The 23,918-nt window shown below is 40.5% G+C and overlaps 1 protein-coding gene across 8 annotated transcripts in view; it reads right to left on the reverse strand.

The window, feature by feature from the left end:
* Positions 1–10,549, reverse strand: part of PCNX1 (pecanex 1) — an 82,414-nt gene extending 71,865 nt beyond the window's left edge. For 6 of the 8 annotated variants that reach the window (XM_077784127.2, XM_077784126.2, XM_077784121.2 and 3 more), the window contains exons 1-2: positions 10,224–10,525; positions 2,371–2,579 (exon numbers count right to left, since the gene is read on the reverse strand). In XM_077784127.2, the coding sequence (XP_077640253.1) occupies positions 2,371–2,579; positions 10,224–10,376 (362 nt within the window). In that variant the 5' untranslated portion in view covers positions 10,377–10,525. Of the gene's footprint in view, positions 1–639; positions 697–2,370; positions 2,580–10,223 lie in introns of those variants that run through there. The other 2 variants (XM_031505008.3, XM_077784128.2) reach the window with 2 other exon arrangements.
* Positions 10,550–23,918: the final 13,369 nt, after the last annotated feature.

A 23,918-nucleotide genomic window follows, 5' to 3' on the forward strand; every position in this document is an offset into this window, starting at 1 on the left:
AGTTGTTCTTTGCTTAAACATGTCAAAGTTTCATGGAAAAAAATCCTCATCCACAAACCACAATTAACTAAAGATAGAAGAAGTCTGAGCAAGCCCACAAATGACAGCATATAATTTGTTAAATACCTGAAAGCACCACTTGGATGATAAACATCTTCAGAAAAAAAAGAACAGCAGTTTTCGAAGCTAAACAGAATCCTGAACACAACCACTGCTTAATCCTGCAAATAAATATACTGTGATTTGTGTCTAAAGTGCTCTCCGTGTCTGTGTATGTGTCAGGGTAAAAACTTAAGGATGGCTTTGCAAACTATACGTTATGCATATTTACCCAGTATCACATGCTGTAGCCTACACTATCAAAACTAATATTCTGATTCTGCAAATATTTAAGATAGTATCTCTGCTCAGATCCACCTTGTTTTAGGGGAGTGGAGTTTAAAAATCAGAAAACCCTACACACACATTCTTTTCCCAGACCAGTTTGGGTTTTTATGACTGTTCCAATTTAACTTACTAAAAAGGTTACAGCTCAAAATTAAACACTCACCCTACATCCCATCTACTGGTTTGAATGCTACCCCAGAGTTCTTGTAAGCTTCCAGGCAAAGATTAGTGTATACTGTACATCCCACTTACCAAAAAGTAACTCCGTAATTTCTGCATTGACCTTGTTCCCAGTTCTAGTTAAGAGACCTGAAAGTGGGAACAAGGATCATATAAAAGTTAATGAAACTTTAGTTGGCAAGAAGGACACACAGCATTAAACTAACCTCTACTTCTGAGCTCACAATGCTTACTTATAATCTCGTCCCATGTCAACTGCTCCCTAGACAAAACAGAATAAAACATCCAGAAGTAGTTCACAACACTAGTAGAAATTCCCTTACCAATTTTGGGCCCCTGTTTTGGAAGCAAAATGGCAAAAACACCGAACAAAAAGAAAAACCCCATCAAAAACAACTCAGATAAAACACCTAAAGGTCACACCTAAAATATGCATTATCAAGGTTGCATGAGAAAGAACAGACTACTAGTTTACTTCCACAAATTTTATTAAGCAGAGTAAGCATTAAGATACAACTAGGGAAGCAGTCTCCCAAAATACCTCAGTACAGTGAGTGCAGTGTTGGTAAAGTATAGGGTGATCTAAACAGAGCACAATTAAAATCAGCAGCTTCAGTTGCCAAACACATCATGGAAAACGGGTCAGGTTTATAAAAGATTGATACAAGAAGTTACTGTATATCGGCTTTAGAGGAATCTAAGACACCGTTTTTGCCAACAATACCTGAGCTGAGAGAAGATACACAAGAACCCAGGACCATGAGAGGCTACCCCATATATGCACAGGAATGCTTATCATTTTAAAGAGCAGCAGTTTAACACTTCCTTTCTTTAAAAGCATCACAATAAACACACTCAAGAGGCTTCTTTCAACCACATTTCCTTAGTAAGACACACAACCTTTTAAGAGTCAGGACAGCATACAAATCATCTCACTTTGAAAACTACTCATGTCTCCTAGTACCGGAAACTCAGAGACAAGAGAAAGGTCGTCGCTAAAAGCTAACAATTCAATGTTGATTTATTTCATGCAGTTTAACTTTTAAGATGGTCACAATTATCTAAGACAGGCAGAGGCTTTGATATTAGAGCTTGTAACATTCACAGTCTGATCAAACTGGTTACGCTGGCCTTGCTGATGAGTCATCTTTTACTCTTCTTTCTCCAAATAGTCTGGTCAGAGGAGAAATACCTCTGACATTGTTTTATGCTGGCTACAAAGGAGATCTCTGGAAAGGAATCACCTCCTGTTGACAGTACTTGAGAATCATTATCGTCATTACTGGGCAGAGCAATTCCAGAATTTCCAAATTCACAGGACAGCATTCTCTTTGAAAAGACTAAGATTGGAGTCAAGTATTGTATCCAACACTAAAATTGAAACACAATCAGACACTCCCTAGTGAGGAAAGAATTAGCATGTAGTTTGTGGTCTTTGACAGCTAGATTTTTAATACTACATCTACTACTGAAATTAGATTACTTGTACTAATTATGTTCATTAAGTATTTAGTGACCTAATCGGCTCACATTTTCCATGCTATTGTTTCCAGCATGTTCACTACTGTTATTGAACTCCTTTGGGGAAGGAACTAGGAAATTATTGCGAATGCATCATTTCAAACCTAACAGGTAAATAAGTCTACTTTTCAAGACCAGGCTTAAAACCATCTTTCAGAACCACAGAGGTGTGTATTTATATTCCCCAGTGTTTAATCTCAATCACCATTCCAGTTACACAGCTGATGAAGACAGGACTGTTAGTCATTTGAAGCAGTATGCAAAATTCAGCAGATGACTTACCTGGGCCCGTTGCTGTCTTTCCTCTTGGCTGAAACACTGCTTTGTTCTGTTTTTGCACCTCTGTCCATATGCTCACTAGCATTCCTCTCCACAATTTCTCCCTCATCCAGCGCCCTGTGCAAGCGGTAATTCACCATCTTCAAAACGATAAAGAGAGCTGCTATCACTGGGCAGTAGACAGCTACTATCATCATGGAAGAAGGAAGAGCCTTTCAAAAAAAGAGTAAGGAAAAGTTAATGAACACAAGGTCAGATATCCATCCATAAGAACACTCCCTAGATTTTAACTGTTGTTTAATGGAGAAAATATGATAATTCTGAAAGTTACACCACCTACATCCAGGCTTCATGCAAAAAATGTTAAAAGTCTAGCAACACAGAAGAAAGGAACCGTTGCACGACCAAAGATACTAAATCACCACAGCATTGTACTAAACAAACCTGTTTGACTGAAGCTTGAGAACCAACTTTAATTCTCACTCTCTTCTTCCATGCTTTTCAAATGGAAGACCTAGACTAGGAAACTTAGAGCTAGCAGGTGTGAGACAATTATTTTTATTGTTATGAGTAGAAAAAGAAGGGAAGATTTTAAGCACATGAAAAGCCAGCCAAGCATGGGGTGAGATCTTATTTCAGGGCTAGTACACAGCACCAAGTCCATTTCAGAAAAGCTTGATGCAAGTTTGACAGCATGGCTAGATGGGAGAAAACCTGCTTAGATATCAAACATTGGTGCTTTGACTTCACTTGTCAGCTTACAGCAGCTCCTGTTGCATGGCAAGACACTGATCAGTCATAAAAGCTAAACTGTTTTCTACTTGCATACATAAAGAGGTTGCTCACAAGTGTGACTCGCACACTGCAGAGCAGAACACAACCTGCGAGACTATAGGCAGCAAAGATTTGTGCTAGATCATTGTACACCCATGAAAAGGTAGCCAACACATGTTCTGAAGAAAATTTTTCATCTGTATGAAAGGCCATGAGAAGCCACATTAAAAAACCCTCTGTCCTGAACGCAACATTTGAAATTCCACTCAAAGTTAAGAGTGAAATGCATGCAGCTCTTGCAGAGGTAGATAAGGCTTCTACAAATCAGTCACTTGCGCAGTAGGTATTGATGAAGTTCAGCCTGACAGCTATTTAGAAGTGCTCAAGGTACTGGTTAAACTTCAGATTTCACTTAAACGCATTTATCCTTCTAAAACATGCTTTATTTGTGTTTTTAAATTTTGCCGTTTCCCTAGGCAGTGATTAAACAAAATGAGATATTAAGTCTCAGTATTCATCCCAAAATTGACAATTTCCTTTACAAAAGCAACGAAAGTTTAGGTTTTGAAGTATTTCACTGCACTACTTTACCCTGCTAACAGTGTAGTTTGAGATACACCTCCAATATATAAAAATACATACAGACAGAATTAAATATCTGATATCTAGCTTGAACATTAATGTAGCAAATGAGTAGAACAAATGAACTGTCATTTTAGACTTCATGGCTGAAGGACAATTTGAGCTTGTTTTCATATCTCCCTAGAGAGACCATGGGAAGAGAAGAGTCATCATTGATAAAAAAGCCCCAGGAACATCTTGCAGAGTCAAAACAATGCTCAGAGTAGAAGACAGCGATGCCTCTCTAACCAGTGCATAGAAACATTTTGAGCCATTTAAAATTGACTGGCTGACAACATAGCCTAACATTATGCAATGTAACAATCTCCTACCTAAAACTATTCCCCTGAATCTTAGAAGGATTTTAAGTAGCATAACTTAACCACAGTAGTCAAACAATTTTAAAGGACTCAGCCTGGTCATATGTGCTGAATAGAGAGGCCTCCTTTTCCTTTTCTCTATGCATTTTCCCCTTTGACTCTTCAAGATGCCCCTGGAACTTTGATCACCATGATGACTCTTTAAAACCTAGCAAGGTTATTCCTCCAAAACAAATCAAGTCTGACAACCATCAACACCTACCTTTTCCTCCAAAACAAGTTAACTCAATACTGAATATAATATTTGAAGTAGCCCAGGCAAATTAAGCTGAAGTTTGCTAAGTTTCATTTTGTATGCTGAGCTGGACATCAACATGATGAACAGAGATTCACTCACCAAGCACCAGCTAAGGAGGAGAAAAAGGAAACAAGCTACTTAAAACCAGCATCAATAAGCAAACAGGATTCACAATGACATGGCATCTCTACAACCCCTGAAGCCATGCTAGGATGGTTTCCTCAAGAAATGAGGTGCTTCTACTTGCAAAAACTTCATAGTCGGTTCCCTGCAGGCAAGGGCCAGCCTGTTAATTTTGGAAAAATGCATGAGCTTCCTGTACCTGCTAGGCAGTCTGCTACCCCATCACACACAGCGTCACCTTTCCTCTCCTTTATAAGACCCAGTGTTCAGAAGCATCAGACTAATGCTAGATAACAGAGTTACTCCATAAAATACATGCCTGTACTCTTCTGTCTAAGAGAGCTCATAAATTTCTCCCCTCTACTCCATCAGCAGTGAGGCCACAGTATATCCACTTCATCTGCAAAATCTACACATCCAGTTTTTCAAAGGAAAGCTTTAAGAACAAGCACAAGAAAAAAGGCAAAACACCTCATTGTAACTCGCAGCAAACCTAACAGGGAATTCAAACTTTTTCCTCACATCCTGTTTTCACAGGGTTGCAGAAAAATTTTTAAAAAGCTAAGTTAACTGACTACCTTTTCTTCTTCATATTTGTAGTAGGTCCTCATCTCAGAACAGGGTATATATTCTGGGAATAAAAGACACTTTAGCTAGCTTAGCGTGCCATATGAACACACGACATCGAGTATCATGCTGTGGTACAGCACTGCCACCCATAGTACCAGCAACTTGTCTGCAGCAAAGCTTCAAGAGGAAACTTACTGCAGCCTAAGCTAAACTTCTGTTTTCCTAAACCAAACTTAGAAGCATTCAACATAAATTTGGGGTCTTCTCCCCACAAAACAAAGCAAGTTAAAGTGAGATTACCATTTCCAACTGTGCTCATCATTTTACCCCATTTGAGGAGAGCTATGTTTCCTACCAGCATCCCATGTGATATCACCTTCAAGACTGGAATATAAATCTATAAGTCATAGCAATTTCCTACTAGATTACATTTTAAAATCAAAATAATTTCACATACTGAAGTATTTTAATTGAGCCCAGCACACTAAAACCCTCGGGCTAGAATTGTTACTAAACACCAGTTGGCCACAAGGCTACAGCTGCAACAGTATTTCACTTTTACTGCACATTTCTACTCGCATTAGCACCAAAAGAACACATACTACTCCACAGCAGTCATCACAACAGGATCTCTCGTACAATATCAAGAGCTACACAGAACCATATAAAACTGTGTGCTTTTAATAATGTTCTGTTGAAAACTTCAGTTATCTAATGACTGAACAAACCCAACTATTAGATAAACTCATACCTGAGATTATTTCTCTGAGTCTTAAAGGGAAGCTAAGTAGTTCTCTCAAATATGGGGGAAGAGGCAAGGACACTGGTTTTCTACCACCTTTCCCACAAGTTGCTTTCCAAATTTAAATCCTCCGAGTCAACAAATGAAAGACATATATATGGACAAAGGTAAGATACAGGAAAGCATAGTTAAGGAGGACTATCTCTTCTGAAGTATCCTGGCTGTAAAATTAGCTCACTTGTATCACAACACACCTCTTCTAAAAAGAGTAGGTAGAAAAAGGTTTAAGCACTCCTAGATTCCAATGGTCAAAACAGAATAGAAACCTCCCAGCATCAGTTCCAGCACTAAAATACTTCCATTCAAACTACAGAAGGTCACTGTATCTCAAATGAATGTTTTCAGCACATTCCAGCCAGGAATCAGAGGCAACTTCATTGATCACAGGCTGTACAACATCCTTATGAAGAAACTAACACTATAAGGATCCTACCTAATCTGATTACATAGCTTTAGCTAGGCACCAAAGATGTAAAAATAATTCCATATTATTTTAAAAAAAAAATGCATTACTGTAAGTGTTTTTAACAATTAAGTCTTCAAAATCAAACCAGATTGCAGATCCCTATATAAAGGTGTTATCACCTAAACATTAAGAAGTAAGTAATCTAGTAAAAATACTTGAAAGTACAAGTATTTTGAATCCAGTATTTTACAGAAACAGTTTTCCTAGAAAAGAGGAAAGATCAGGAAACAGACATAGTTTTGTTCTCAATTCTTGATTAGGGACAGAGCCCTTAAGAACTGCCATTATATGGAAGACCGTTCAGTTACAAGTTATCTAGTTTTTGACCAAAACCTCAAAGCATACAATCAAAACTTGAGTAGCCAAGAAACTACAAGTGTTTTAGAACAATATGGCATACCAGGGATCACTATCACAAATTGAATTTCAATTATTTAACATCTTACTTTAGGAAACAGGATGTATCTCAAAAACTTCCATGTGAAGCTACATTTATATGACCTACTTCTATAACTATGTACACAAGTCAGGAAATTAAGTGAACTGTTGACTAAACGAGCTCGACTTTGACAGGCAAGTTCTGTAGGTACATGTGAGCCCATCACCCCAAGCAAGGTACAGTCCTGGCACCTCTTCATTCACTGGCAAAATTCCACAGGTGCCAGAGCCAAGATTTCACCCCCTCATGCATACGTGGTGGGGCTGAAACAGCATTCCGACTAAGGGAAGTGCTTTGGCAGCCTCCTCTCTTTCCCCTCCCTGCTGCGACACTGATGCATCACATTGGCCTCTGCATTCAGGGTATTTTTTTCACTCTACCACTAGATTTTAAAAAGTGATTGGACAGCTTCGCCATATAGAAAGCACATTTTCTTCTCCCAATTTCAGTTTTGCATTAGAGTAAAAGCAGGGACCAGCTCTTACAATAGAAAGGCACATCAACAAGCACAGTTGAATCTGTTACTGAATACAAGTACACAAACAGGATAGACTTAACTAGTCTAGAAAGCAGAATTTTTGTACATGTACTGCCAAACCACAAATGCAAGAAGACAAATTCAAGCAGCTTCCCTAAAGCAGGCATAACTTACTCTAACCCCCAGTTCCTTCATTATCTACATGTTTATTTTTGTCACACTTCCAACAAGCACAGTTTAACTGTATAAAGACACAAGAAAAAAAGTATCCAGATTGGCAAAATAGGTACATTTAGGTATACACTCATCATCTTCACACAGGGTACAACATTCACTTGCACATTGTTAAGCTCAGAAGGCAGATGAGGGACCAAGGAAGAAAGGTTGGTTATTGAATTCTAATGTTAATTTTTTTAAGTAAGTTTGTACCACACATTAAATCCATCAATCCTAACAGCACAGGCATACACATACAAAGGAACACACAGATTTATGGCATTACTTACTGACCACAACCATTACCAGATTCCATTCTGAAAATACCAGATCAACAAAACAAATGCACAGAAAAAAGAGCAGCAATGTTCAGTGCACTAAACCAAGTCTTAAAGCAGTAAGTGCACCTAAATTCCTATATCCTAGTGCATTTTATTCCTGTTGGAGGTTAAATAACATTTGGGGGGAAAAGTGATTAGCCTACTATTAAATGCATTCAGCCTTGAGAGCCAGCTACAAGCAAAGTTCTTAGGGGATATTTTTGTCTTTGTTGCTAAAAAACAACTTGGAAATAACTGCAGTTATTACTGATCCAATGCATAAAAGCAATGCTATGATCTTGTAATTCTTTACATGGGGATGTTTTATAAGTAATATAAAACCTGTCAGCAGTCTTTCTATACACCTTGATTTTTTAAACACACAGGGTTGTCTGCCAGCAACAAGTCACTTGAAGCTAGCTTAGAAACTCCCTCCTACACACCAGTGAGCCATGCTCAGAATTCAGATTACAATTACCTAAGACTTTTTAAAACAAGTTCTGCTTATTTATGTATATCCTACAGCAATGCAACACTTATTGCTTTTTATTCTGAAAAAGAGCTTACAAGATGCTAAGGAGCTAAGATGACCAACACAGTTCTGCCTGTTTAGTTTATGTCTAGACAACACTTAAACGGCAGAGGGTGGAAAGAGGGAAAATGGCCAAATATGATTCAATCTCCTTTAACTTGTGACTAATCTCCCTACTTATTCTCAGGGAAGTTGGCACTTGTTGCATCTTTAACTTGTCCAGAGCTATGAAGCAAGAGAATTTCTCTGACCTCAATAAAAGCCAAAGCAACTTGCTGCTGTCTTTTCCCTTTACACAGGAAAAAGTGTTTAAGCAACACTGAAGTTTACCCCATTGTATGGGTAACTGAAGCTTAACTACTACTTTAAGAGCAGCAGGGGACTCAAATGTTGGCCCAGATTTACCATTTGTCAAAAGACTTATGTGCAATATAGATCAGTCCCCTTTCAAAAGTCTCCTGTGCATGCAGGATATAGCTGTTCTTAGAGGTGTGGTCAGCTTCCTCAGCAAGGCAGTACTAATTAAACAGACTGTTCTGTCAAAACAGAAAAGCAGTACTTTTATTTCAAAAATTGTAAAGCTATATTTGAAACCAAAAGGTGTCTCCTCTTCCTATAGTGTGCAAAACTTTCAATAGATACAGAGTCATAGTTCTCATACAAGAGATCTGCTTAATTAAAAGTTTTATCCAGCTGTTCTAATGTAACTTCAGTTTTAAATGCAATTTGTCTCAGCATTTAGTTTCCCTGCCAGCAGCCCAGAAAAAGTGTTAGAGCTGTCTTTCTCAAGACACTGTAATATGAATTAAAAACCATAGAGTTGTAACCTCCTTTTCCACACTAGCTATTTCTTTGTATGAAGTATCTCATACTGCAACCTTACAAACTGCTTTTAAACAAAGCAAAAGCCTGGCCTCAGAGCTGTGAATTTCTGCAACTGTATTTGCATATGATTTTATCTCCAACATTTTATTCACTAACTAAATTTTCACAAAGCAGCATCTACTTTATGCTGTCACAGCATCTGACAATCTTGAAAATGATGTTCTACCTCATCTGGACAAAACTGGCCATGACTCACTATTATGATCACACTCTTCTATTGAAAAATCCAAAGTAAAATATTAGCATTTCATAAGTTAAACACAGCTTACACATGGAAAAAAACTACTGGCCAACAGGAAACCACCCCCTTTTCTTGTATCTGATCACACCTCTCCTCTATGTGCTCTCAAGTCCAAACGTCAAGAAAGTTTCTAGGTTTAAAGGTTAGTATTTTAACAGCTTTTACCGAAATGTCAGTTACAAAGATATATAGGACAGGAATTCTCACAAACCAAGTACACTGAAATCTGGACACAAACAAAAAAGCCAGACTAACTTCTTGTCAGTAACACACCACCCAGATACACTGCCAGCCAACACACCACACTACATCCAAATAAAACTTCTAGGTTATGGAACCACATCCCTCCATCAGACTCAAAAGTCAGAAACTGATACCGCTGCCGGCCAGAAACACTGGCTAAATCTGACAGTTCCTGCAGAAACTGCTTTTTACTGACCTACCAGGAGACAGCAGCGGAAGCTGACAGAGGCATTTCCAATTTTGAAGGAAAGTAAACAGCAACGAAGGCGAAGCGCCAGCGCCCACAGCCCCGCCGCGGCCCGACAGCGCCCACCCGCAGGCTCCCAGCGGCGGGCCGCTGCCCCCGGGCCGCGCTGGCGGGGCGCGGGCCGCTGCCCGCGGAGGGGCCCGGCCGCGGGGCCCGGGGCCGCTCCCGGGGCCGCGCCGCGGGCAGGGGGCGCGCGCGCGGCGGCCCCTCCCGGCCCTCCCCCCCACGCCGGGCCCCGCAAGGGCCGGCCGACCCCCGGCACGGGCCGGGGCCGCGCTCACCATGTACAGGGTGAAGGGGAAGCCGAGCAGGAAGAGCCACAGGTAAAGGTGCAGCGCGTTGACCCCCGCGCCCTGGTGCGGGTCCTGGTACCAGCCGCCGCTCAGCGCCGCCCACACGCCCTGGCGCAGGATCTGCAGCACCTGGGAGCCCATGGCGGCCCCGCTCCGCCGCGCCGGCCCCGCTCTATCCGCCCTGCGAGCCCGGGCAGAGCCGCGCACCGCCCGCGCTCCGCGACAGCCGCAACCGCCGCCGCCGCCGCCCCAGCAACGCCGCCGCCATCTTATGTCCGGGCCCGGGCCGCCCGCCCGCCCCCGCGCCGCCGACGGACCGGCGGCCCTTGCGGCAGGGGACGCGCGCCGCCGCCGCCGGGGGGGCAGCGCTGCGCCTGCGCGCGGCCTGCCCGCAGCCCCGCCCCCGCCCGCCCGGCGCAGCGCCCCCTGGCGGCGCGGCCCGGCGCTCCCGGCCGCTGCGGGTGCTGGAGCGTGAGGCGCAGCCTTCGGGAAGGGGCTGGTCGTCAGGCTAGAAAACGCTCCCAGCATCGAGTCCAGGCTGTGGCCCAACGCCACCGTATCAACCACACCGTGGCACTACCACATCCAGTCTTTCCTTGAAGGCCTCCAGGCATGGTGACTCCAGCGCCGCCCTGGGCACCCCATTCCAGTGTCTAATCGCCCTTTCTGTGGAGAAACTCTTCCTGATACCCAACCTAAACCTAAATGCTGCAGAGGCACTTCTGCTGGGCTACCAACACTGCCCCTAACTCAGGCATGCCATCTGCAGGCTCACCTCTAAGGAGCCCGGCCCAAGGTCCTTTCCCCTTCCAAACTCATTCTTCTCCCTGGACCTGGCTCCTAGCAAAGTGCTGCATCTTCTCCTTGCAGCAGGACACGAAGAAATTTGTCCAGCATACACTTTTAAGGCTCCAAACCTACAGTAAGATAGTAATCTCACCATTTTTTTGAGCTGCCCCTACCCCCATTTACTCTCAATACATAGTGTTACCAAACCCCTTGCATGTCTATTCCCATCACAGGATTTGTTGCAGGTTACGACACCTAAAAACACAGAACCATTGGGATTTACAGAGAGAAAACAACACAGCAGGCCATGGGTACACTATGAATCTCGCACAGATTTAAATTTTGACTTCCACATTCACCTATTTTTATAGGCCATCAGTTCTCATCAAGCGCTGGCTTTTCAAGCTTTCCCCTTCGACACACACATCTCAAAAGTCACATGTTAATTAAAAAGGGACAGATTAGGGAAGGAGTTCAGACAGTACTCTCAAGAAGGGTCAAGAAGAGTCCATTTCCTACAAATGGTATGGCCTCCAGAGATGTTGAGGGGATTGGAGGATCTCTCAAGGAAAGGCTGAGGGAACTGGGCCTGTTCAGCCTTGAGAAGAGATGACTGAGAGGGGACTTCACCCTTGTCCATAAGTACCTGAAGGGAGAGTGTCAGAGAAAAGAGCCATGTTCTTCTCTGAGGTGTCAAACAATAGGACAAGAGGCAACAGGCAGCAATGCACAGGAAGATCCAGTGGAACATGAAGAAAAACTTCTTTACTGTACAGGTCACCACCTACTGGAACACACTGTCCAGAGAGGTTGCAGAGTCTCCCTGATAGGTGATATTCAAGATACGTCTGGAAGCAATCCTCTGCCACCTGCTCTAGGAGGTCCCTGATTGAGCAGGGAGGTTGGGCCAGATGACCCACTCTGGGGGTCTCTTCCAACCTGACCCATTCTGTGACTCTGGGTCTCTGCTAAAGAAAAACTGCAGGAGTGAAATAACCCAAGCACTCAGCCATGACTCATGATGAGCATGCATTTGGGCTGGTATTTTTAAGAGGCTGCATTAATTTCTCAGTCTCCACTGTCTCCCTGACAGCTAGTGAGCCAATGGCAGCATTTGGCTATTCTTGGAAAACCAGAAGACAGAAGTTACTGACTCAAAGCAAATGTATTTCATGTATTTTTTGTTTCCCCAGTGAGAAAGTAGGGAGAAGGGATGGACACAAAGCCTCAAACACAATGGCTTTCTCCCCAGTTTTAGGATAGTGTGTTTTCAAATACAAAACTAGGAGCAGTATTTTACAAGAGAGCATTTTTTTTACTCTGTCAGACAGGATTGAGATATTAAAGGAAATAAAGATGGGGGAAGGGAAAAGGCCAACAGTGAAAAAACTACAGAGGATTATAATGGATGAGGAGGGGGAATTCCCTTTATCTTTTTGCATTAAAGCCAAGCATTACAAGCCTCACCAGTTATAGTATGCTCAGAAAAAACCAAACTGTTTCAACTGCAATATTTGCCAAAATACCATTAAAAACCTAAAATTTTAAAACCAATTGTTAAAAGATGTACTTGTTAGATTGTGTTATCCATACATATACTTTGATACTGTGATGATCAGGATTAAGAAGTGTTAGTTCTTTCAGCAGCTGTTGTATCAATGTTACATAAAAGCTGTTCACCTTCACAAAAGGAGGCAAGAGGGATAACATTCATTAATAACATGTCTGAAGGCTACAGTAAATGCTTTAGAAACCTTTATGCTCCTGTTTAGGAGCCTTTGATTAAATCTGGACAGATTAGCCTCAGCGTCCTAGTAATGATTCATAGTAAACAGTGCCCCTGTGCAAGAAGCTGAATGTTATAGAAGATTCTATCTATTTCCCCACTCCTAGAAGTTGTTGGACCATGGGACAAGCCATGATGTTATAAAGGCTTGAGGGGTATTGTATGGGGAGGGGCAGGGGCACACAGGTATGTGGAAGTAAAAGCAAAAAATATAGAGAAGAAACAAAACATAATTAATGCATGTGTATGTATATATATGTGTATATATATTTACATCAAATACAAGTAAAATTACAGACTCAACCCGGACCCAAGCCAGCATAATGTATGTTCAAATGCACGATTCATCATGGGAGAATCTAGTCTGCAACCAGTAAAGTAAGGAAGAGATTATCACATGCTTGAGAGGAAAATTAAGATTTCATTGTTCAGCTATTTAAATGCAGACTGACTGAAAACATTAGGACACAAGAGGGGGAAATAATATTTTTTAATCCATCCATGCCCAAAGGTTAAATTGATAACAGGTCCAGTTGTAGACATCATTAACAAAGCAAGAAAAAAAGAAAAAAAGACATTATTAGCTTTCACATGGAAACAAACAATCAACACCTAGATAGAAAGTAACAGTAGTAGATTCAATCTGTGCATGCCAATGAATAAGGAGCTAATTGTCTGCACTGTACTTTAGCCTTACAGTTTTTTTTCAGGATGGGTACAGGAAAAATAGTATGCCCTAGAAAAACCAGAGAGTGGGCATTAAATCAAGTGATTGGAGACCAACCAATACATGCTATTGCAAGAAAAGGAAGTTATCCAAAACAGTAATAAAACACTGAAAAACTTGTCACAAAAATGCTTCAACACATTGCTATTTCTAAGAATAATGCTTCACACCATTAGAAGTACATTAATCTCTCATCTTCTCATTCAGGGGAATGAGGTTCTACACTTTCCCTCCAGATATCTTTCACGGGATACCCAAAGTTATCATTTTTAAATTAATTATCAAGAGACTTACTAAGTTTTATGAGAACATAACTTATAATTAGGACAACAGGTGAAACAGAAAATTAAAAATAATATTTTGCCTAAATTGGACAAAACTTATTAATGTCCAGAAAGAAAGCTTATGACTTGGCAATTTTTGTTACAGTAAATCATCACTGCATGATACCAAACTGTGAACAGCTAATAACATAGTCAGCAGAAAACAAGGAAAGCACTGATTTACTCTCTTTACAGATCTAAGGGCTAGCACTTGTCTCTGTGCTGGATAAAGTATTTATTCTCATATGAAGATTGACAAACTAGGCCTTGGTGGCTCACTGCCGACTTTTATATATGTCTTCCTATTGATTCTTGACTTGGGATCTGTAATGAGGCAGCAGAAGCATTTCAACCCCAATTTTTGTATCTTGCTGACACAGACTACTCTATGTGAATTGCATAAAGTATCCAAAGCAACAACTTTTGTTAAAAAAAAAAAACAAGCCAAACAAACAAAAAAAGACAAAAGTCAATTTTGTATGTAATTGATTAGGCTAGGAGAAAAGTGCACCTACTTTTTGCTTTTCTGAAGAAGCAGTAGTAAAGTGTATACTTGCTACTAAGGAATTAAACCTTCATGTAATTTTATGTCTTCACTTTTTTTCCCCTACCATGCCCTATAATTGCAACCAAGTTAGAAAATGTTTTATCTGAATTTGAAACATTGTCATAAAGAGCAGTAATGTGTTTTATTCTCTGATCTTTTATGAGAGTTAAGAAGCAAACTTTTTTCCAAGGGTGAGAGAAAGCAGAAAGTCATTCTACAATAATATTTGCTAGCCTAGCTTCACTGTAAGATAGCTAATTTTCTTATAAAGCCTATCAGGAAGTTGTTATAGGTTAACTTTTAATTACAGTAGAGTAGTTTTTAGCAACTACAGCTGACAGCAGCCTGTCTGCTATTTGCACAGGTTTTAAACAAACTTCAAAGCATAAACTAGATCCTCTCACAGACCCCACTTCGTTTTTGGAAGTCACAACAGATTCAGCCTTGCACATTAAGGGATTGCTATGAAATTACCACACAAAATCTAGCCTTATATATTACCCTGACACCCAACTAGATTACAGCCTTTAGAAACAACACCAAAAAAATATACTTATTCTTCAGTGTTTCAGTACAGGCCAGAAAGGGATTTACTAGCAGGAAGATCCCATATTAGGGGACATCCTCTCCAACTGTGCTACCAAGCCTACCACAGACACCACATCCAGCAGCCCCAGCTATATAGCAGGCTACTCTCCACACCCACCTTTACTGCAGAGAGCCACACCACCAATCACACTCCCAGATCCACCTGTGCTTGCTGGATACGCCCTTCTCAGCAACTTGTAGGAAAGGCCAAACTGTTGCCTCTCAGTGTGGGAGGATGTTCTTATTGTCACAATAGCAGAAAGGGGAAAAAAAGATTTAAGTTTAGTTTTGTTTTTTTGTTTGTTTGTTTGTTTTTTCAACTATCACTATGACTAATGCAACTCTTCATATTACCTCACAGTGCTACTGAGAAGGAGATACTGGTGCTACTGGGTGGAGGATTCTAATTACTCATCTGCAAGCAGCTGAACTGTGAAGGCTACAGTCCCACTAATCCTGCCCTTGCAGTTTATCTCAGCTGCCTGCTGCACCTTTTGAGTATGTCAGCTCTCTTTGTATGCTATCTGAGCCCTTTGGTTTTCTCAAGACAAAATAAGAAGACCAAAGCAAGAGTCTTTCCGAATAAGAGCACTTACATAAGTTTCTTATTATCAGGGAGTGCTGAAAGGGGAAAACTGTTTAAAATAGATCCACACAGACAAAGAAGTCCCATGACAGCTAATAAAAACAAATTCTTACCAACATGTTGATAGCAGCTTTCTGCAAATTGCCACTTGAACAACAGTAACTTCAATTCCATTCCTTTTATTTAATGTTAGAATTTGTATTTATGCATCTTTCTGCTCCACACTTTTAACAGCTATGTAGGCCACAGTCTCCCTATCCTAACTTCTTGTAGCTGCTTCAACATGGTTGAAAAATCAATCAGAATAGCTTAGTAGTCCCATTGCTGTAAGAAGAGTAGAATTTTAACATGGATTTTCCTCCTAAAAATAGTTCTGTCAGTGCTTCTTACAAGAAAATTGTAAGGGCATCATGCACTTTTACATTAAAGGACCTAATTGTGTGAATGTGTCCATACAGAAATCACGAGAAGCATCATCAATGTCCTAGTGACCATGTGGTCTCTCTGAAAAAGAAGAATTTTCTAACATTGCTGGTACATGAATTGCCTAAAAATGCCATGGAGATGAAGCATAATAAACAAGGCTAAAATTAGAATATCCAAACACTCAGCTGACAGTATTTTAGCAGCATTTATACCACATTCTTTAAAGTACAGCAGAGTGGTGCCTCACTGTAAGAGATTTCTACAAAACAATGATTCATGATGTCACTGGGATAAATTGTAATTTAAGATCTTTGCAGTTAAACTGTCTGTCTGAAGTACAAATCTCCCATAGTACGATAATGAGCCCCCAAGAGCATCTTCTCAGTTTTGAAGGATTTTCTCTCTGTTATGGCTCCTCTTAGCCATTTTTCTAAGAAAGTTCAGCCTTTTGTATTGGTCAGCCCCTGCCTAGGAAACAGTTCTGGTTTAAAGTACACTGCCAGAGGCAGAATTAAAACATATATTAAATGCTTATCAATTTCAGGGTACTGAAAAGAGGCAAAAATTAGGAACTCTGAGGAGGAAATGTGGGCAGAATTTGGAGAATAGTGTTAAGACAACTGGCTTGTCAAGAGGGAGCTGTGGAAATCTGTAGAATAACTAGTGGCACTGCAAGGTGAGCGTGTGGAAGTAAATGTAACTCTCAATTTCATGTAATTGCATTTCTTACAAGGATTTGCTTGGGAAAATTAGTTGAGAGGTCCTTCAAGTCTTAGCAGTTTCCCTAGAACTTTGTTGGATTTTAAGTTCATTCTGAATAATTAAAAAAGTAATTTCATACTTCTGTCTGATTTCAACTCCTTTGCTAAGTATGTATGCAAGACTCCTCACTGAATACAGCCTTGTCTGAAGTGGAACATGGCAGTGACTGTGTGCTTCAGTAGGAGGTGTGAAGAATAATTTTGACATTCAAGACTATTGGAAACAGCATGTAATTCATTGCCTTGAGATGGAATGTGGCCATAGTTAACAACCTGAATTTGAGCAAAGAACTGCAGAATCTTAGTTTTAAATCCCTTTTGGAAGGTAGCATCTCTAGTCATACAGTGCTTCAGTGCCAATATAGGTAGATTGTGGAAGAAAGTGCTATTTTTTAAACAACCAAGGTTTGAATTCCCAGAGATGTTGCAAGATTTATATTGGCAAGAAATCTCAGCTGCCTCACAAGATCTGCCCATTCCTGTACTCTTCTTTCTGTTCTCTGGAGGTCTCCCAGATAAATTCTGAGCAGGTCAGACCTGCTTAGTGTAGAAGAACAGATGAAATATGCCCTGAGGTGTTGTGAATACTCTTTTTTGTATTTGCTTGAATTGGCAGTGCCTGGAGGTATAGTTGACAGATTTCAGAATGTGAAAATTATTAATCGGGGGGGGGGGAGTGCTCCAAAACACTGCCACTTTATGGCAGAACTAAAATAACTTGTATTCCAGCAACTCTTTAAAGAGCTATTTAGAAAGAAAATCCATATGAGCTACCCAGTATGTAACATTTGCTGTTAGACAATTGTTTCTTCTTCCCTAGGCCATATTCTCTCTGAGCACAAGCTGAAGAAAGCCACCATCCTACAGCTGCATTGTTTCATGAACTAAATGTAATCAAGCATAAGTACAGCAGAATGATGGAAGCCTGAAGGAGGTGTAATGAGAGCTTGCTTAGAGAAGACATATGGCCTCTAAAGAAAGGGCCTTTGGCAGCCAATTGGAGATGGCACAAGTATTCATCAAGGAAACAGCAGCAACAAAGGTCTTCTCCTTCTTGTGCTGGTTGAATATGTTTGTTACAGCCATTCAATGGGCAACTGGCTTTGGCCGGCCTCCAAAAACATCCTTCCATGTTAAACTGATCTGGAAGGAAGCTCTTAGTGCAAAAGAAACCCATTGCTATAGACAAACACCTGCATACATTCAACTTGTCCATCCTTGCAGCCTCTGCCTTCAGCCAGCTCTCTGCTGAAATCCAACAAAGCAATCCCTGTGAACACAGAGCACATGTACCTGTATATATGGACCCGTGTGTTCATGCACAGGTGTATTTATACCACAGCTTCTGGGACAGCATAATTTTTCATGCGAATCTTCTTTCAGCTGCATGACCTGATATTCTTCAGCTTCTTCTCACATCAGACTGGATTTCACTTTTTATATTTATTCTTGAGTCCATGAGGTCTGATATCAGAATTCTTTGCCACACAAGTAAAGCCTGATGATACTCATCATGAGCAGTGTCACAGTAGCACCAGATTGATTAGAGAACAATGTGCCACCAAGAAAAGTGGACTTAGAAATAGATTAACTCTTTGCAACTCAAAGTTATCTGTTAAGTGGCACTGATATTAATGCATGCTGGATATATTTTTTTAATCTGGATGAAAGCAACCTGCAAAGAAGGTATCCTTAATTGCTTTGTACAGATGTTAATACTGTTACAAATAGAGTAATCTGCTCTGGGTCATGATGTAAATCATAGGCAAATCCAGCATGTAGATCTCCCGATCCATTAAACAGAGTTAGGTTTTACATGAACATAACATCTGCAGGAACCGTCACAGCTTCTGCAGAGTCAGTGGTAGACAAGTGAGTTTTTTCTTGGTTCAGAAAAAGGCAGTGAGATGAAACTAAGGCTATTCTTTCCCCTGTGCCTATTAATCCCATAAGAGTATTCCCTAGCTTGTATCAGGAGCAGATAATGACCAGCACAGAAGTGGTGAAGTTCACAGGTCAGAGAATTGCAGGTGGATGAATTCCAGCTCTCAGCCAGTCTAAAGGGTTTTCTACAAACATTGCTCATTTGTCCATCCCTCCTGTGGAAAAACCCACAGGGTACTCTCTGAGAAGGTGCAAGCCTTTGAAGAGTTTCTTCATGATCTTTTGCTCAGAAATGAGGGAATTTACCCATCATGGAACAGCCTGTAAATCCCTCATGGAAGATCCTTAGGAATCCTCAGGCATCCAGAGATGTCTGTATTTCCCAAGACCGCTTGCATGGGTGCCTTGTGCTGCTGCTTTGTTCTTCACTCCAGAACACAGTCCATATTAATAGCACTATTCTTAGTGCATTCTTTATTGGTCCGCAGCATGGAAAGATATATTCAGTCCTTTGGGAAATGTTTGATGGATTAATTTCTCCCTGAAAAATTATCAAGGAGAAAACTAATAGAAAGCAAAGGAATTAGTTGTAGGTGTAGGATGCTGATGGTAGTTGTATATTTCTGACCACATCTGCCAGGGAAACATATAACTTTCAGTTTTTCATAGGACTTTCCAGAACAGTGGTGACTGCAAAATGGTTTGAAAACACTTTTCTGGAGATAAACAATGGAAATGATCTAACATTAAAAATAACCCTAGAGGCAAAAAAAATCAGAAGCTGCTTTGAAACAAAGGAAGGGTGGAGTAAGCAACCCTTTTGGAGATATTTCTACTCTGTTTTGAGCTCATTACAGAACCCAGAAATACCAGTGAAGTTTGTGTCTGTAATCTGTAAGCCATATGCCTATAGCTGTTATGTACAGTGTTCTAAACATTATAGAAATTAGGGCTGCTTTACAGCATCCCTATTACAATCCATTACAAAACATTTACAACAGTTACAATTAGTTTTACAGTAATTTATCTTTTTGCCATTGTTTCAGCATGTGCTGTGACATGAAAAGAGGAAGTTTTGTTACAAAAAATATTTTAACCACAAAAAGATATTTTTCAGTAGGACAAGTGTTCCAAAGATTTAATTCACTATTGATCATTACATAAATAATAGGAAAAACAGTTTCACTGTGTAACAAGAGGATTAAGTACAGGTAGCTAAAGTAATTTGACTCTTGGACTGCATTTTGAATTTTTTCACAGTTAAGTTGTAGCAATGCAACTAAATACTTTCTTGTAAATCTTTAAATGACATATGATGGAAAACAAGCAAAACATTTTGTATTTTTTTAAAGTCAAAACTTCAGGTGTAATTTTGAAAGCTCTAGATTGAAAAGCAGCTTTATTCACAACTATTACTTCTACTGACATCAGGAACACTATGCTTATCTCTGCTTTTCTTTTAATGCAGAAAGTGCCTTGGGTCTGAATCTTACAAGTAAAGAATTTAGAACTTACAATTATCCAGCTTTTCACTGGCCTCCCTTCTGTCTTACTTCTTAGAACTGATCTAAACAACACATACTTTCTCAAAAATACTTCTGTGTGACTGGCAGGCCTGGTAAGAGCTTCTGTCAGATGCTATTCTCACTAGCTAATTTCATCTGGTTCTGTGTACCTCATCATGCCACAGACTTTGAGACAAGTGATTAAATTGTCAGTTTTGCTCATAAATACAACAGAGAAATTATGAGGGACTGAGTTTCATGGAGTGATGGATGAATATCAGCTCCAGGCTAGAAATGTTTAGAAGGAAGGGGACTGATATCTCCAGAAAATCCATCAAATTCCATTAGCTAGAGTGACCTTCAAAGAAATTCAGTAGGAAGTGGCTGTACAGTTTGCATGTGTGGCTTTGTGTAGTCTTCAGGAAAAAGAGAGATTTTATTACTGAAATCTTGTCTTTTTGTCTTTTATAGTAACACCTCATCTTTCCCCCACCAATGACATAGCAATGGCCATTGTGTTTCTGACTCATTTTTCTCTTTAACACTCTCTATACAATATAATGGATAGAAGTGAGCCAAGAATTAGTCAGTCTTCGAGTGTACAAGCCTGAACACCTGTCACACTCTCTGAATCCATCCACAGCAGAGCTGAGGAAAAAGACAGAAGTCCTAGATGAGCATATACAGTTACAATCAAATTAAGACTATTCAAAGCTCAAGTGAAAGTTAGTTAACCTGCCTTGCCTCCTACAGAGTTTTTAAGAAAAGGAAACAAGATTACATCCAAAATGCATGTGTTTCTTTCTTTCCTCTCACTCTTACATCACTCTTAGGATTTGTAATGGCAGCCCTAAAATCCACATAAGGTTAAAAGGGATAAACTGGAGAACAGAGAAGAACTGAAATCAACTCGTTTCTGAGCATAAAAGACCTTGTTTGAGGGTGAAGCTGGAGAAAAATATAAGAGTAGTATGAAGCATGGACCATAAAAAGGGGTCTTCCAAGGACAAAATGGGTGTTTTGGGGAGCCAGTGGACCTAAGTCTTCCAGGCTACCTTGTGGACCTAGATAAGCCTGGTGGTGCTATTTGTAAGAAAATGAAGGTAAGGACAGTTGTTGCTTCTACTGAATACAACTGTGATATGGTTTCTCATATATGCTAGGGGATTACTTGATACAGTTCTATTTTCAGTGCTGTACCTCTGGCAAGGCTTACTGGCTGTGGGATGTAAGCAGGGCCTGGCAAATTCCCTCCTGGATGGTGCTAACTTCACCAGATGAAGTGCTCATGAGCCGGATGACTCACTACCGCATTTCTTCGCTATTACGTAACTTGCTTCTTTCCCACAGTAAGGTTTTCTTCCACATTTTCTTAATGTGAGGTTTTTTTTTTTCCTTTCAGTAAAAGTGCCTGCCTTTATCATGATTTCACCCTGAAACAGGCAAGGGAATTCAGTAATGCAGCCTGGCAGGGTGTCAAAAGTCCGTTTTTTCAAGAGGATCAGGAAAAAGGTAATAATGGTTTGAGGAACTGAAAAACAAATACATCCTATGTAGACTACAATTGGTTCATCTAAGTGAACAAAAACAATGAGCTCTGAGCGCCGAGCAAACAGCGCAAGGCTCCAGCAGGGCCAAAAATAGACTGGAGAGAATCCCTCCGTTTTCTGGCGCGGAGCGGCCGGAGGCGCTCGGGGCGGCGGGAGGGACCGCGGGCTCCCGGCGCCTCCCGCAGGGCTCCAGGGGCTTCACCGCCACCACACCGGGAAAACGTTTAGGTCCTACCAGCAGCCGAGGAGGAAGAGTTGTGGTCAAGCAACACTTAGGTGCAAAAAATTCTGTCATTCATACGCTAACCAATTCTATTCTTACCGGCTCTTTTAGCAGCATAATTTGAAGGGGAAATACGACACCATGAGAAAGAAGGTGGCATGTATCCTTCGTAAGTTAGTTATGTTTAATGTTATCTTTTGAATACTGTTCAGGTACGAATTAGACTGCATGACACTGACCAGTCTGTAGTCCGGGACTGAACTGTCTAGTCTCACTCCATGAATCACGTTTCCCTTATCCTACAAAAGCTTCAGCTGTACAGTGAATTGTATAGTGCCTTGATGGTGTGCATGACCAAGCCCACTAATTAACACCACCAATTTGAGAAAGAAAATAGTGCAAAGAGATAACACAAATTAATTCTGGATTGTACAGGCAGAGTTCTTGACATGGTTTCAATCCTGTAGCATGAAATCCCTGCTCAGTGCATGTCTCTGGCTGTCTGTGCATCTGGTGCTGCCAGTGCTGAGATAGCATCACAATAAAAACATGATGTGTCTCTCTGCCCACACTTAACTAAAAGATCATAACAGACTTAGGTCTATTTTCATATAAGTATGAGGAAATCTCCTTCTAGTTGCCTCATGAAATATAGAATGGATACAGTATCTGAGCTTAGTCACCAGGCATAGAGTAGACACTGTACGGGGAAATCAAGACAGAAAATTTTCCAGTAGTAATCCATTTTTTAAAAGAGGTTCCTCTAACTAATTATGCCAAGGATTTAAACTGGGATTGTAAATAAAAGGAAACAGCAGGCAAATGTCACCTGTTACCTCAAGACAATGTGTCAAAAAAATTACAATGAAGACTGAGACAGAAGAGAAGGCTGGGGGTGGACCTTATTGGAGCCTTCTAGTACATAAAGGAGTCTTCAGGAGAGCTGCAGAGGGTCAATTGACAAGGGCAAGTAGTGATAGGACAAGGGATAATGGCTTTAAACTGACAAAGGGCATGTCTAGATTAGATATTAGGAAGAAATTCTTTAGTAGGAATTTCCTAGGAAGGTGAGGGTGGTAAGACACTGGAACAGGTTGCTCAGGAAAGCTGTGTCTGCTACATCCCTGGAAGTGTTCAGCACCAGGCTGGATGGGGCCCTGAGTCATCTGGTCTAGTGAAAGATGTCCCTACCCTAGGGACAGGGGACAGGGGGGTTGGAACAAGGCAGGGGGTTGAAATGAGAATATCTTTAAAGCCTCTTCTAACCCAAGCCATTATATAATTCTATGATAATTACTACTGCACTGACCTAGTTTGTCTTATTTTAGATTGAGGTTTATTATTCTGAATAATAAGTTAACTCAGTAAATACAAATTAGGAGAAAAAATACATTAGCCACAATCAAAAAAAGGATTATGCTACTCCAAATGAAAGGTTATCTATTCTATATCCATAACTTTATAATAGCAGATTTAGCAGAGTGATGATTTGGTATGAGGCTATGAATGTTGTTATCTAATTAATATTGTGTCTCTGTATATTTAGAAATGAAGTTTGCATCTGTATGGCTTGAACTCAGATACTTCATTTTCTGTGTTGTCTTTCTGAAGCAATTCAAGGATGGTTTTGGTGATCTGAAAACTGTCCCAAAGGCTTTGTTTGACAAACTTAAAACCTAAACAAAATACCTTGTTTCCCTTCTTGGTGTTGTTATTTCCAAACAAAATCTCATTTTCCCTCACAAACAAGGAGATATGGGCATAAAGCCTTGAATAGGACACAAGGTGCTGGAGGCAGTACAGAGTACTCTGAGTAAGTGCTGCACCATATGCTGGCCATAACACTGCAGGGTAGTCTGCTGCTGCTTTATTTTTCACGTTAAGTATGAAAACAAAGATTTCAGAAACCTGAAAAGTTTTCTGTAGCGCCTCTCCTGAACTCTGGTGAGAGCATTTGCATTGCACTAATCACAGTTCTGCAAATAAGT

This window comes from Lonchura striata, chromosome 5 (genome assembly GCF_050655825.1).
Source record: "Lonchura striata isolate lonStrDom1 chromosome 5, ASM5065582v1, whole genome shotgun sequence".
NCBI lineage: Eukaryota > Metazoa > Chordata > Aves > Passeriformes > Estrildidae > Lonchura > Lonchura striata.